General features: G+C 33.9%; 3 protein-coding genes across 5 annotated transcripts; 1 reads left to right on the plus strand and 2 right to left on the minus strand.

The window, feature by feature from the left end:
* The first annotated feature begins 739 nt into the window (after positions 1-739).
* On the plus strand, positions 740-6,630 carry LOC149730635 (uncharacterized). The gene is made up of 6 exons (XM_089884712.1): positions 740-830; positions 4,273-4,410; positions 4,964-5,122; positions 5,230-5,326; positions 5,828-6,025; positions 6,278-6,630. The coding sequence occupies exons 1-6, from the start codon at positions 818-820 to the stop codon at positions 6,423-6,425; spliced, it is 753 nt and encodes a 250-aa protein (XP_089740838.1). The 5' UTR covers positions 740-817; the 3' UTR covers positions 6,426-6,630.
* Positions 6,631-7,512: 882 nt separating this feature from the next.
* Positions 7,513-14,456, minus strand: LOC149730636 (rRNA N(6)-adenosine-methyltransferase ZCCHC4-like). Of its 3 annotated transcripts, none has more exons than XM_089884702.1 (10): positions 14,320-14,456; positions 12,678-12,796; positions 12,379-12,477; positions 12,015-12,140; positions 10,710-10,868; positions 10,231-10,405; positions 9,691-9,949; positions 9,202-9,277; positions 8,779-8,830; positions 7,513-8,062 (listed from the first exon to the last, which is right to left on the minus strand). In XM_089884702.1, the coding sequence occupies exons 1-10, from the start codon at positions 14,438-14,440 to the stop codon at positions 7,605-7,607; spliced, it is 1,644 nt and encodes a 547-aa protein (XP_089740828.1). In that variant the 5' UTR covers positions 14,441-14,456; the 3' UTR covers positions 7,513-7,604. The 3 variants fall into 3 exon arrangements, with proteins under 3 accessions (XP_089740828.1, XP_089740829.1, XP_089740830.1); XM_089884703.1 differs by lacking the exon at positions 14,320-14,456 and adding an exon at positions 13,299-13,428; XM_089884704.1 differs by lacking the exon at positions 14,320-14,456 and adding an exon at positions 13,015-13,161.
* Positions 14,457-14,472: 16 nt separating this feature from the next.
* LOC149730637 (histone-arginine methyltransferase METTL23-like) lies at positions 14,473-16,092 on the minus strand. Its single transcript, XM_089884711.1, has 2 exons — positions 15,587-16,092; positions 14,473-15,342 (listed from the first exon to the last, which is right to left on the minus strand). The coding sequence occupies exons 1-2, from the start codon at positions 15,904-15,906 to the stop codon at positions 14,802-14,804; spliced, it is 861 nt and encodes a 286-aa protein (XP_089740837.1). The 5' UTR covers positions 15,907-16,092; the 3' UTR covers positions 14,473-14,801.
* Between the last annotated feature and the right edge of the window lie 302 nt (positions 16,093-16,394).

The following is a 16,394-nucleotide window of genomic DNA, read 5'->3' on the forward strand; positions in this document are numbered from 1 at the left end:
AAACAATTTTATCTTAGTTTTGTGTATTACCGTCAAACAGTATTGAGAAAAGCTTTGCCATCACATCGCATACTGGGTGCTGGGAAAATGGGTGTTGAATATTCGCGAACCGAACGCGTGCAAATCAGTTTGGCAAGATTATCGTCTGTCAAAAATATTACCTAAACCTCTAATTATCTTGTCGTTTTTCACCTTTATTATTTACAATGAAGAGAGAGTGCACGCGCGCTCTGGAGATTGTGACGTCACAGTTGCAGATTCTTGGTATAAAAAGAGACGTCGTAAGATTGGACAACCAGTTGCGTGAGACGTCGAATATGGGAAGATAATTTGAATATAACGAGAACAGTCGCAAATTTCGATTTAATTCTTGCATGCTGTGAATCGTTGGGCGCAAAGCTGAAAACAGCAGTTTGAAAGCATTTTCGATCGTTATAGAATTTTATTTTCACGGTTTTCATCTCTAAAGAGGTTTAATAATCGGCGTTTGGATATTTAACAATAGTCAATGCCGTGTATATCATTATTAACGGCAGTTTTATATGCACAGAAATTTTAGGTTAACTAACTGGCAAAAATATAATTGCTTATTATAGCATGGTATAAAAGCAGCGATCTCCTACTTTTTGAATAAATCTATATGTTATGAACCGCTGGTAAAACGTGGCATGAGATGATTTAGTAAAAAGTTACAAGTCACAATTGCAAAAAATTGTTTATAATACTTAACATACTTTTATTTTGCAGACCTAAAATTATCCTTGTGAATTTGATTTTTGCTGGTTCTCTTTAGAAAACATATCTTCACACCCTTATAATGAATAAAACAAGTAAGTGAATTTAAGACATAAATTGTCGTGAAAAATATTAATATTCAAAATATTTTTATGCCCTTTAATTAACTATACCCCAAATACTGAAACTTTTTAATATTGCTCTGCACGTCTGTGTTACTACCATCCTTACGTTTGGAGATATTTTTATCCGAAAAATGCGGCGGAATTTAATGCAATCGTACAAGTTCTTGCCGCATGTTTAATACAGGATAAGCTTGTAGGATCAAAGTAATCTTTTTCTTATATTTCTTACATAACCGAATTAAAGTTGAAACAGCCTCGCCCTGAAGCGCATCGTTGTTTTAAACGACCATTTTAATTTCGCGCAAATTAAACAATGTTTACGGGTGTTATTTTCATTTTTGCATTTTTTCAACTTTGTTAGCTTGTCATTTTTTAAACGCATTTTTTAATAAATGATTTTTTTTTATTATTAGTATATAGGTATAGATTGGTGTAAGATGTAAGATGGCCCATATTTTTTTCATTGTTGTACTTGCTATAAAACAAAAAATATTTGCCACACGACTCTAAAAGAGCGTTTTGATTTGGTAAAAACTTGATTTGGAAATATAAAATATTATGTGCCAACGGTATAACCATTTTACCCACGTTACTATATATGGTAAAATGTCTAAAAACTTTGACGGTTTCCAAAAATTCTTTAAAAAAGTTTTTCTAAAAATCTTTTATGGAACGTGTATTACCAACTTTCTCTAAGTATTCGTCCCACGCTTTGCGCGTAACGCTACGTCATAATTCCACCAGCATTGTGACATTTCATGTCTACGTGACGTGCGTCGAAGAGGAGTGGCAATTGTGACGTAACAATGCTACTTACCGCAGTTCACGTTAGTGAACGACACGAAAACAAAAAGGAATTAAACAAAAGACTGTCACGTGTCTAAAATTAGAAAGACGCAATGCAGCGTTGTATTTCTGTCAATGCCACTCTTTATTTCAATTACCAATTACAATCATTTAGTTGAAAGAACAAATTATACGCCTTTTTAAAAGCGGCGCTCTTAAAAGTCGATTGGCGCCAATTTTTTTTACTTTTTTTAAGCCTTACGTTTATAACTTTGAAAAGTTTAATTGTATATGGGTAGAATGTTAATGCTTTTTTCCCAAATATCACCAGTGACATTAAGCTTTGTACCCGGTATCTTTCAAATATATAACAATTATATAAAATCAAAAACACACTAAAGAAATACCTTGCAATAATATAAATTATCAAACGTTATACCAAACGATAGGTAGTTTGATACTTAATGTTGCTTCATCCAGGGTTACATGTTTTTTTCCAAGAAATGTAACGACAATTGCTTCAACTGCATGGTAGCCTTTTGGGTTGTCGAATTTGTTAACGTTTTTTTTCAATACTATAATTAAGATACATTGGATTGTACAAACGTTCTCGCATTCTAATAGATTCCTGATGTTAACTTTTGGCTGAACATTTCTATGTAACGAAATTTGTTGTGGAAGAATGTTTTTAAAACACAAAAAAACGGTAGAAATGTATTTTTCGATCGTTATTTTTGAATTTTTCACTAAGCCTTTGTCATTGAAAAATCACCTGGAATTAATTTGACTATTTTACCGCTATACACATGCCGCAACATTATGTGTCACGTTTTGTTATTGCAAAGCGTCGGACGTAAAGTAAATATGCAACTTATTAAAACAACGTTGTGGTAAATGTCAATCTTATAAATCTGGGGAATTTTTTTATTAAAAAGTTAAAAAAATTCCGACTTGAATTCCGGAAACATTTTATCCACGTTTCCTTTTTTTCTGGGTTTTCCGCGGCTTCCGTCGTTTCTGACCATATTGTCGTCAGCGCTACCGATCGGTCTTCAGCGGTGAGGTTCCCACGGTACGACAGCACGTTTGACACTTCGGTGCTTCGAGAAAATTTCCGCCGCGTTTTTGATCCTAATGTCCGCAGAAAATAAACACCGAGGTCCCAGATCGATCCCGACGATTAGACCATGTATGATCACTGCTTTAGTAATCCCCGATTTCTCGCCGGATTATTCTGTTTATACGCAGTGTAACAAAATTACCGCGAAATTACAGCGGTTACCGATGAAACCAACACACCGGGTACTTACTTAAAGTGGAAAGTCCCAAAATAATTCGTGTCTCCGCGAAATATTTTGCAATGGTTCCCGCCATCTGTGCCCTGGGGCTGGTTTGACCTTTTCTATTTCTAGCAATGTAAATGCCGCTTAAACAGCAGAGATGTCACTATTTGACCACACGCATGCTAATGCACACGTTGCGGCTATAATGAGAATTACACAACATACGGTAAACAATTCGTTAAACACCCATTGTGCGCACCCATAGGGTAAGATAAATACGGTTAACACATAATATCCCATATTTCCCAAACGTGCTGTTTTTAACAATTAACAACGTTTTTTTAGGGTCGTAAAGATACAGTTATAAAGTTATGTGAATTCCTTGTTTACTACCAAATGGGACGATAAAATATAATGAAAACAAGAACCATCTTACCCAAACCTACCATAACTATATAGTAGAGTGGGGGAAATTGTCCCACATTACCCTGTGACCCACTTTACCCCACCCTTCTAAGTAACACCTTTTTAATTAATACACACTTTACGTGACCTACATATAAAATATGTACGTGACCTACATATCATGCATGTACTTTTACGTGACCTACATATAAAATATACTATTTTAGTTGCTAGAATATTTTATTTTTGAGATTTTCTTATATCATTTATGAGAAAGAGTCATATTTTGGTCATATTTGGTCCTCCAGTTATAGCGTCGCCGTGTCATTGGAACCCTAAACCCTTAAATACGCGTGCGGTTGGAAATAAACAGCACATTCGGTTAATAACACCAAAGTCGTGACCGTTTAAAGGAATAGGGCATACAAGATTTCAAATAACGGAAAATTCCGTATTTGTCAGAACGCTAAAAACGTATTGCAAAATAAAACATCTTCCTCAAAAGACGTTACCTATAAATAGGGGATAAAACGTCACAGAAGACCTGTCACTTGTGACGTCATAATTACTCATAGTTATATGATAGACGCTAATAGTAGTTTACCGATAACATATCTGTTTGTCGAACATTCTTATTATTTTTAAAAAAACTGACTTTTACCCAATTATTTTGTCTTTTTGTATATTTAAAGTCATTTGGTTTTCATATAGGAGGGTGGGGGGAAGATGGGACACCTTTTCGTTTAGTTTTCTCTTTTCATTTGGTGGTGAACAAAGAACATTCAATGAATTATAAAACCGTATCTTCACGACTCACAGACCGTTGTTAATTGTTTAAACACGATTAGGCTATTTGGATATTATGTGTTAAAGGTGTCCCATCTTTCCCCACCCTATAATATATTTTAAACAACACATCTAAAATAAATATTTTTTAGTGTTTTACGCAGCCGTCTTCATTCTTTGTTTGTCAAGTATGTGTAGCGCCACCCAGTGCCACAGTGATGGAGATTGTCGATTCAGTGGTCGATGTATCAGAGGGGAATGCACATGTATGATGAACTGTATAGCATCAGGTATATTGGCATTTATTTATCTTGAACTTGAAAGGGTTAAGTCCTTTGACATATATAGTGGGGTGGGGAAGATGGAACAACATTTAATTCTACTTTCTCGTCTCAATTGGTAGTAAACAAAGAACATTCAAAGAATTATAAAACTTTATCATAACGACTCCCGTAGACCGTTGTTAATCGTTTAAAACACGATCAGAATATTTTGATATTATGTGCTAAAAGTGTCCCGTTTTTCCACCCATTATAATATTTATTCAAATACAATAGCCAAAATATGTTTTGTATTTTTTGGAATAACATTAGGTTTTAATGATGTCGGTAGTCAAATTAAAGTATTTAAAATATCTTTATTAGACTTCTCCTGGCATTGATTCGAATCCCATATAAACCACTTGGCCGATTTCCATTTTCCTTGATTTCATACCATTGTATTTGGTGACGTCATTTTTGTGACGTCAACCTATATTTTTTTAACCTAATTTGTAAAACTTTTAAAAATAGATTTGATTCAAACCCGATTACCCGACAATTTTTATTAATTATGACGTCACAGGCGTCATGTTATTATGCGGTGAAGATGGCCATTATTACGTCAACTATTGTTTCATTACAATGCGATCTTGTGAATCACAATCCGAGATCAAAGTTCACGCAGTGGGTCAAAGTTCACATTGCTCGCCTCAGGAGTCACCGTTTGCGGCGCTGTTGCCAGGTAAAATTATTTCTTTAAAATACAAATTTAAAGGACCTTTTTATCTTAGAATATGTTTTAATACTTTTAAAAATTAAATGTAAATTAATTTAATTTTTTCCTCTCAGAAAACAGAATTCCCGGATATGACGTATGTGGCATGGAAGATAATCATTGCCACAACTTTGGGATTTGTTTGAAAAATATCCAACAACGAATTTGTTTGTAAGTTTATTGCAAAATTGTAATATGATTTTAAATCTCTAAAAATTTGAAACGACTTTGTCGTTTTTTGACGATATTGATTTTTTAATGAGTCAACTCTGACTTACATAGCAATATAGCGACCCCCTGGTGTGTCTTGTTGGACCTCACCCATATAATATACCTCACATATAAAAATTTTTTTAGAAATAGTTAAATAATGGCAGTACAGTAACTATTTTATCAGCTACAAAAAAAACATTTTTTTTTAAACTTTAGTTTCTATTTTCTTCAATATGATTTAAATTGTTTTGTTCGTCTTAGACTTTTGATCGTTCGCCCGAAACATTTTTAGCATTGATTGATAAACATTATAATATCTGCACCACATATTTCTCTTTAATAATAAAAAACTAAAAAAATGGAAACTTCATTTAAAAATAAAATAAACAAACAAAAATGGTTAAAATTAGTTCAAAATTATTTATAATTATCTAATTTTACCAACTTGTTTTTATCCAGATGTCCACGTCATTACCATGGCAACCGATGTCAATACAGGAACGCCCCATTGAACAATATCGACTACGCGATGTCGCGATCGAACGCAATAATCGGGAATCCTACGTCACAAGTCCATGGCTCTCCTGCCATTGTTCTGGTACTGTGCGTCATATCCGGTCTATTTACCTCCATTGTGACATCAGCTGTGTGTTACAGGTGACTATGACGTCACACTAACCCACCAAAATTAACCCCTTAACCCCAAATCTCATCTCTAACACGAATTCAGTTACACGCATGGTTAAGTTAGCGCTCCAGCCTCTAGCCCAGAGGTTAGGGGCTCGAGGTTTAATGCTGCTACTGTTGTAAGCGTGTATTATGTTACATTCATTCGTGCATGACTAACTTTATTTTCACGAAATTTGTGACGTCACAAAAGCCATCTTTCTCACAAACTTTTTCTTTCAGAATTCGCGCTCGGGATATGAAACGTCATAAAGACAATATAATACGTCATAAAGAAAGTAATTTGAATCTGGAAAACGATTCGAAAAAAGCAGCAAGCGTTTCTGAAAAAGAAACTTTAACAAATAGACTGGACATTATCTTAGTTTGAAACAAAAACAGTTTTCCGAAAAAATCAACAAAAGCTGCGGAAAAGTGCTAAAAATTTTCATTCGAAGAGTTAAAATGCACTGTGATGGGGCAAAAGATACAGAACCGACAATTTCTCTATGCAATCGACTCTTCTTATGCGCCATAATTGGGATTTTATTTCACTAGTTGTGATTTGTGCGTTCGAATAAAATATTTAAAATTAAGTGGGATTGGTTCATTTTTGTTCACAGCGACTGTAAGGGTGTTTTGTCCATGTTTTCTTCATGTTGAATAATGACAGTACAGTATGACTATTTTATTAGCTGCAAAAAAAATTTTTTTAACTTTAGTTTTTTTATTTTACTTAATATGATTTAAATGGTTTTGTTCGTCTTGGGGGTTTGCTGTAAACATTTTTAGCATTGATTGATAAACATCATAATATTTGCACCACCTATTTCGAACAACATAATAAAAAACTAAAAAAAAGTTGAAAAACTGTATTTAAAAATAAAACCTGGTGTGAAAAAAAAAATCTGGGTAAAATATGAACAAAATAACTGATAATAAATCGACAAAAAATTGGCATTGAGATATTTCGTCCCATTAGACATTTTTTGGATAGGAATTGTCTACCTGTCTAGAACAATATTCCCTATTTGCGGAAACGATTGTTGAAAATTCCGGCGCCGTGGCACAGTGGTTAGCGCGCCTGCCTGTAAACCAGAGGTAAGGTTCGTCGCCGCTATTTTTGTGGACGTATGTGTCTTTGGGCAAGACACTTAACGGCAATTGCTCCAACCCAGTGGCCACTAATGGGATGTCCAAATTATCAGCCATACCTAAAAAAACATAAAAAATCAAAAAAAAAATCACCCACAAAGTAACATACATGGTAACTCGTAAGCTGGCACGAGGTGTTAAACCCGTGTTATAACGACTGCCGCTTTCCGGCCACGCGAGGATAAAGTAAGTTACATTCATTCATTCATTCAAAATTATTGCTGTGTGAGAGTTTTTTTGATTATTTTAATTTTTTTTAAATTTACTTTCGATATAATTTTGGGAAATAATTTGTGGTTCGGGAAACCAAAGCAAACAGACACTGACAGCAAAATATTTTATTTGTTTGAGTCATTCTGGCGGTACAGTACAATCATATTATACCCAAATATTGGAGACAAATAATGGAAATGCGTTAGGAATTAGTGGTTGGGAGGTTAGCAGATGATAACATAGCAGATTTCTGTACCAACAGTATAACTTTTCTTTTATGATGAGATGGATTAGAAAAGAAAGATTTTCGTTTTCTAAATTTAAATTTTAATAACTTGTTCTTTTCTGTGGGTAAAATTTTTCTGTCCATAGAATATTGCTTGAAGATAATTTGTTGGTTTGTGTTTGTTGGTAAATTTTCCCCGCATATTTTTCCTGTACGTGAATTTCTTATTGTCAATTTTTCTTCACAACTTTTAACTGTTGTTAAATTTGGTGACTTAGTTAATGACACTTCGGTTTTTTGATGATTCAGCAACAACGGACAATCTTTACGTTTGTGTGTGGCTTCCCCACATGAGTGACAACCGTCACTGGTATGGGGGTTGCAGGTATGAAGTGGCGGTTGACACCGGTCGCATATTTTGCAATGTTTACGACCTGTACGGGTAAAAAGAAGTTAAAAAGTTATAACTTTCGGCAACATTTTGAAAAAAAAGTTATAACTTTCGGCATCATTTTGAAAAAAAAGTTATAACTTTCGGCATCATTTTAAAAAAAAAGTTATAACTTTCGGCATCATTTTGAAAAAAAAGTTATAACTTTCGGCATCATTTTGAAAAAAAAGTTATAACTTTCGGCATCATTTTGAACAAAAAGTTATAACTTTCGGCATCATTTTAAAAAAAAAGTTATAACTTTCGGCATCATTTTGAAAAAAAAGTTATAACTTTCGGCATCATTTTAAAAAAAAAGTTATAACTTTCGGCATCATTTTAAAAAAAAAGTTATAACTTTCGGCATCATTTTAAAAAAAAAGTTATAACTTTCGGCATCATTTTGAAAAAAAAGTTATAACTTTCGGCATCATTTTGAAAAAAAAGTTATAACTTTCGGCAACATTTTGAAATTAATTAACAACTAAATATAAGGTTAATGGTATTTGTTTTTCAATAATTGGTAATACATACAATGCCAAATAAATACAATGCCAAATGGTTTTTTTAAAACTGAAAAATATATTGTGCATAAGGTTTTTTGGCAACCAATTTAAAACACTGTTGTTAAGGTTCATTCAATTACCTTTGAATCACTTTACATTACAGCTACAGTTTATACCAATGGGCTATGTAAGTTATTGATATTATTATTCTTACCTGGTTTGACACATATTTGACAAATATTGCAATGTCTGTAAGTTCTACCATCCTGAAAAATAATAAATAAGATTAACAAGAAATAACAATGTTATAACTTGTTTTAACTCAAAACTTGTGGCAGAAAATGTGGAATTTTCACTTTTAAATATTAAATTCAAACTATGCAATGGTCTTATTTTTATAAATAGTTGATGCGTCTTCCTTTTATTACTTAAGGTTTCATCTACAGTGAGTTTATAGGAAGGCATTAGGTAAAAGGTATGTCATAAAACAAATACCAACTTAGAAGTGGATACATATATAATAATTAGGGGAGTAATTTAGGGGACTTGAGGTCCCATTTAGATGAATTTAAAGTCCTACACCAGGGACCCCTAAGCCAAAGTTATCCAATACCACAGTAATATATTAATAACAAACCTTGGAAGGGCAGTCATCACAAAGCTTACAATGTAGATTATCCTTGGCTACAAATCGTTGGCAAAGTTCACAAAACCTATAAATAAAATAGTTTTGGTAAAATTTTTAAACCAAACATTTGACTTTGTTTAAATAAGTTGCGCGGCAAAATGCCAGAACCAGGGTTTTCATGAACTTTACAAAGCATTTCCTAAATGAGCACAGATTTTTTAGGGTGATTTTGAGGTTGCAGTCATATTACATATTAATTAGGTATTCTGGAATATTATCTAAAATCTAAAACTAGAATTCCGAATTGTTTTTATTTATTGGGTGACATCCATTTTAAGGAAAAAATATTTCTATGTTACAAATACTGAGATATAATGATGTTATAAAACGGAATACTGGATCACACATTAGGGTTCAAATATAGAATTCAGTATTGTTCCGTACCTTATCAATTAGGATTTAACTCTAAATGTCTGATAAACAAGGTTAAAATCTTACCTGTAATCAGGACTGGGTAGTCTAACAGTTTTGTTCTTAATATTGGTGAATATTCTAACAGGAGACATGTATCTTCCGTGCTTGGCTTCTTTAAACTTGCGATGGTTTTCATAATCAACGCGATAATCCAACATTGTAAGTTGAAGTTGATTTTTGATTCTTTTTTCCATAAAATATGGAAACAGCCACAAAGTTGTCAGAAGTTGAGTTGAATTTTGACCAAACAAACTGAACGCAAATCTTGAAATCCATTTCAAACCTGAAAAGTTCAATTTTTAAATTTGGTATTTATTCTATATGAGTAAAGTCCTATGGCAACACACAACATGGGAACCTGATTTTAGGTCAAAGACGAAACAAATAGCACAAAACAAATTATTTTACAACTGTTCTATTTTAATATATATATTCCAATTGATTGTTTTTTCCAAGATTTTTTTTAGGAAAAAACCTTCCCTCTTCGTTCTATGTAATACGGATGCTTACCACAAATCACCTTTGACCCAGACTGACACATTACAAACACACAACCGGACTCACTTTCACAAACACAATCCACGAGCCCCCCAAAAGGTGGGTCAACAACAACAACAATATTCCTCGGGTGCTCGGCAGATTTAAAAAACTTTTTAAACGACAACTTGGAAGTTGGATTAAAGAAGTGACGGTTAAACATGTTGAAACGACAAAACTGCTCATTTGACCAAAACATTTTCTGCAATGAATAAACAGTTTTAATAATTTGGTTTTAGTATATTGTTTCCTTTTGTAAAATACTTTCGTTGTAAGTTTAGTAAATTTTTTACAATGTTTGCAAATTGTTGCAAAAAAAATATGAATAAAATCTGCTATGATTTAAAACTGTTTACAAATCTTGCAAGAAAATTTGTTTAATATTTTTGTCTTACTTTAAAGAGCCGTGCTGCTTAAGCTCTAGGATGTCCAGGTTTTCTAAAGGGGCTGATTGTAGTTATACAGAACAACAATTACAACTAAAATAACAAATTGTAAAATCTTACATATCTATTATCAATATCTAACAAGATGCTTGAAATATTGGAGGTGGATTGAATATATTCATGCAGGCGTGGCATGCCAATGCATATAACATGGGTAATATTGTGGTCTATGACAACATTGTACAAGAACCTTGTGCTCTTCTCACTTAGGAAGTATTGCTGAAATGCAAGGAGTTAGTTAGTAATTAGTTATATGGGTGAATACATATACGACTTATTTATCTTTGCATAGTAAGGCAATGACAGTCATAATAACATTTTACACCACACACATGGTGTACTCATACACCTTACACTCATTGTTAATAACATGGGTGTCTTCTTATATATATACAATGCAGTCATACACTATAGCCGTGGTTCCCAACACGTGGGGCGCGACCCAAAGTTGGGTCGCCTGATAATTTTTTTGGGTCGTTTGGTATTGTCAGTTTGTCATAGTTGCGTTTAAATTAAATGTAACTTGCCTTGATTATTTAGCCTGCAGGTGCTTGAAAACTGTTTGGATATTTGCTTTTTAAGTAAAGTATACAAATGTTTGCAAAAAATGCTTTGTACGCGCGTAAAGCAACGCCAAAACTCACCGATAGCCAGCGAGCACAGCTATAGCTCATTAGTGATTTGATAAACATATTATTTTCTGGAAAAGTTAATGCTTTTGCAGTGCTGCTTGTTAGGAGTTAGTGGTTGGGAGTTAGGGGTTAAGAGTTAGGGCTGGATTAAGCAGGGCTTTAACTAACATAAAATACTGCGAAAACAGGATTATAACGTACTGTAACGTACGTAATATATCACTATTGTGACGTAACATACCACTAATGTGACGTAATAAAGCATTAACCTTACACAGGTCAGGCAAATTACGGTGACGAAGCATGTTTTCGCGCATTTTTAAAGTTAATTTTAGACACGAACACCCGATTTTTTTTGCAAAAATAATTAAACAGTGGGTATCAGTAAGGTCTATGAGACATTTAGAAACCAAAATTGTCACTGACCACCAGCTAAAGGATTACCCGTTTGCAATGCAATCTTGTATGGCTTTTAAAATTTTACGACAATATGCTTGGGTCGCAAGATTTTACCGAACTGAATTTATTTTTAAAATGGGTCGCCTTAAAAACGAGTTGGGAACCACTGCACTATAGTATGCATCTTTTATTTAAAAAAGAGACTGACGAAGACATTTAGTTGAACTATATGTTTCTTATATTATACAATTAGTTGGACTTGATTTATGCTAAGAACTTCGTGGAACCAGGTTCCATCATACACCAGATAATATTTTGCCTTAGTTTTACTTACTGCACAAGTTTTATTGTTTTCCAAAGCAGAAAGAAACAAAGTAGACGGCTTTTTGATGTCGTCCTCGCTAATATTTCTAACTACTTTGTGTTGTTTATGTTTTGGAGATTTTCCATCAGGTATAAACTATGGAGAAACACGTAGTAGACATTGATATTTTTTCACATTATGGGACCATGCAGAAGCTTTATATACCTCATGATCACTATCAAGCTGCTGCTTGTTATTTAAAAAACACTTTACAACTGTTAGTTAATACAATGCATATATATAAACAAAAAAGTTATTTTTAGAAATATTTTTTTTAACTTTTTAAACATATATATTAATTTTTTATTGAACAGTGATCGAAGCATACACTTACACACTGACAAGTGAAACAAAATGTTTTTGACTTGAAAACAGGATGGGAATCTTCATAACTTTCCACAGGAGTGTATGAACTTTTGTTGAATCCCTTCTTCTGTATTTCCATAAAATAAAACATTTCATATCATACTTTATTCTTATTGTGTGTAATAGATTTTTAATGTATTGCTGGCAATTTAGGAAAACCATAGCAATAGGGGCTAGTGGGGAATTTCTAATAAGCGTCTTGCCCAAGGATACATTCGCTACATAAAAAATACAATGGTTTTCATACTTTAAACCTGAAACACTTACCTTAAATTCTTGTTCTGTGATGTAATAATTACAAGATTTCCTATCACGGTTGGCCGAGCAAGCAAAGTAGCGAGATGTGAGTTCAAACTTCATATATTTCTCGAACAATAACATTGGACCTGGATAGAATGAATTTTAATTTAAGTTTAAAAAAGGTTGTCTTAGTTATTATCAGCCCAACGGAGTGTATTCATACAGCTTGTGATCAATGTAATAACTTAGCATGGAAGTCCTTTTACATAACATGCACACAAACATGTAACGACTAGTCAATTTCAAACACATGTTTCAGTACACCAGACACACACCGTATATTATTCATACACCTCATGCTCACTGTCCAGTTATAACATTGGTGTCTTCTTATACACCAGGCACAAGTAGTGTATTCATACACCTCATGCACACTGTCGAATTATAACATGGATGTTTTCTTATACACCAGGCACAAGTAGTGTATTCATACACCTCATGCTCACTGTCCAGTTATAACATTGGTGTCTTCTTATACACTAGGGACAAGTAGTGTATTGATACACCTCATGCACACTGTCGAATTATAACATGGATGTCTTCTTATACACCAGGCACAAGTAGTGTATTCATACACCTCATGCTCACTGTCGAATTATAACATTAATGTCTTCTTATACACAAGGCACAAGTAGTGTATTCAGACACCTCATACTCACTGTCGAATTATAACATTAATGTCTTCTTATACACAAGGCACAAGTAGTGTATTCAGACACCTCATACTCACTGTCGAATTATAACATTAATGTCTTTTTATACACAAGGCACAAGTAGTGTATTCAGACACCTCATGCTCACTGTCGAATTATAACATTAATGTCTTCTTATACACAAGGCACAAGTAGTGTATTCAGACACCTCATACTCACTGTCGAGTTATAACATGGGTGTCTTCTTATACACAAGGCACACATGGTGTATTCATACACCTCATGCTCACTGTCGAGTTATAACATTAATGTCTTCTTATACACAAGGCACAAGTAGTGTATTCAGACACCTCATACTCACTGTCGAATTATAACATTAATGTCTTTTTATACACAAGGCACAAGTAGTGTATTCAGACACCTCATGCTCACTGTCGAATTATAACATTAATGTCTTCTTATACACAAGGCACAAGTAGTGTATTCAGACACCTCATACTCACTGTCGAATTATAACATTAGTGTCTTCTTATACACAAGGCACAAGTAGTGTATTGAGACACCTCATGCTCACTGTCGAATTATAACATGGGTGTCTTCTTATACACAAGGCACACATGGTGTATTCATACACCTCATGCTCACTGTCGAGTTATAACATTAATGTCTTCTTATACACAAGGCACAAGTAGTGTATTGAGACACCTCATGCTCACTGTCGAATTATAACATGGGTGTCTTCTTATACACAAGGCACACATGGTGTATTCATACACCTCATGCTCACTGTCGAGTTATAACATGGGTGTCTTCTTATACACCAGACATGGTGTATTCAGACACCTCATGCTTAATATTTGCTACTCATGTATAAAATGGTGTCTTTATATACACCAGTAAACACAATGACTTTTCTTTAGATAAAACATGCATAGTTAAACATATACACAACCAACCATGAGGACAATGTGGAGATGTTTCAAACCAACCCTCATTGAATCGAACTTCAATTCCACTTCCAGGTAAATGTTTCTCTGTCTTTGGCTTCATAACTACAGATGCTAGTTTTGCTAACATTAAAACATAATATGGATTGTTTAAAACTTACATCATTTTCTAAAGAGGACAAATTATTAAAAAATATATAAATATAGTTTTCACCTATTGACATGGTATAAGTGGACTTTAACTACAAGAGAGGCAGCGATATGACCATCGGACCATGTGAATATATCGTTGCACTTGCATTGTTGTAATGTTTACAAATTGCAAAAAAAGTAATAAACATAATGTATGTAACGGGTGTTCTGTTTCATACACATTGTTACAGCTTCTGAGTTACCACATTAAGTCAAAGACACATACGCTTACAAAAGGTAGCAGCGACAAGCTCACAGCCTTTGGGGTGGGCAGGTTTCGTGCCTGTAAGTACAGCATGTTACTTCAAACTAATCACCAACATTTCAATACAATGATTCCCCGGCATGTTTGACATTGCAATATTAGGAACATCTGCATTGAAAGTATCCAACGATATTTGTTCACATTTTAAATCCCAAAACTCAAGTTCGGCAACAATTGTCCAATTCCTGCTTCTTACTTGATAAGTGAATAAAAACACGGGTTTGTTAAACATTCCTTCCTTGCTGTTTTGTCCTTGTTTCTCATTTTTTTCAATTTCAACAGATTTGCTTTTTAAAAGAAAATATACAGAACTAAGAATGTCGTTAAATAAAGATTTCTCAAAAAAGCAATCTGCTGCAATGACCACATCTGGTAGTGTTGGTTCATTACACCCAGACACCATTTCCACCAGCTTAGATGATACCTGTCCCCATGACAAGCCCATAAAATACACAGGACATTCGTTCACAAACTGTTGTTGTGTCGTTTGCATTGTAGTTGGTGGGTCACTTGTAAGATCTTTAACATTTCCTATCTTGTTAATTTTAAATGATTTCTGAACCACCTGAAAACATCTGAAACAAAATATAGAATTTTCAATATTCTATTTATTGTAGATGTACTGTAGCCTATCTTATTTTGATACAGTTGGTTTGAATCAGGTCAAAATGTTACTTTTATTCATGTACGCTGTGACTAAACATGTTTTTGGGGCAAAAAGAGGAATGCAGCCTTTATAGGTATTAACAATAGGGAAAGAATGTATATGTACATATATCTCTAAAAGTTTAATAACTCCTGATATTTCAACCAACTTACCTACTGTAGCTCTCCTTGTCTGTCAATGTAACAGACAGAGGTTGTGTGCACATAAGTGCCAAGATGCTCGGTAATGCTGTTCCTGCACCCAACTCAAGGATGTGCTTACCACTAAATATGTGTTTTCTATGGAACCATATATACTGTGCGAGCACAACAGCGCATGGCCAAGTATATGAGCCATACTCGGCATCTATTTCTTCAATGGTCGTCACACTTTGAGAAGCATGAGTTGCGGATTCTGAACTTTTATCTTCATTTGAGATGTCAGAAAATAAAAACGTCTTCTTAGATTCTATACATTGGCTTGTAGACGACATTTCTATTTATTGGGGTTACTATGGCACATGGATTTGATGGATACAACATAGTTTCAGAAATATGCTTTATTAAAGTTCAGTGTTTTTGTCATGGCCAATAAATTAGTCAATAACCCCTATAACTAAAATAATCTTCTAAGAAAACTAGGGTAATCCTTTAGCTGGTGGCCACCTGAAATTTTGGTTTCAAAATGTTCTATAGCCCTCACTGATACCTGCTGTCTAATTTTTTTTTCAAAAAAGTCGGGCGTTCGTGTCGAAAATTAACTTTAAAAATGCGCAAAAACATGCTGTGTCACCATAATTCGTCTGATTTGCGTAAGGTTAACGATTTATTACGTCACAATCGCGGTCTGTTACGTCACAATAGTGGTATATTACATACGTTATAAGACGGTATAGCCTTGTTTTTCCCCACTGTTTTAACGTAGGAATCAAACGTAACAATACGCATTCTATGACGTAATAATCCAACCTTGGTTTTATTC

The sequence above is a fragment of the Ciona robusta genome, chromosome 9, assembly GCF_009617815.1.
Source record: "Ciona robusta chromosome 9, ASM961781v2".
Lineage (NCBI taxonomy): Eukaryota > Metazoa > Chordata > Ascidiacea > Phlebobranchia > Cionidae > Ciona > Ciona robusta.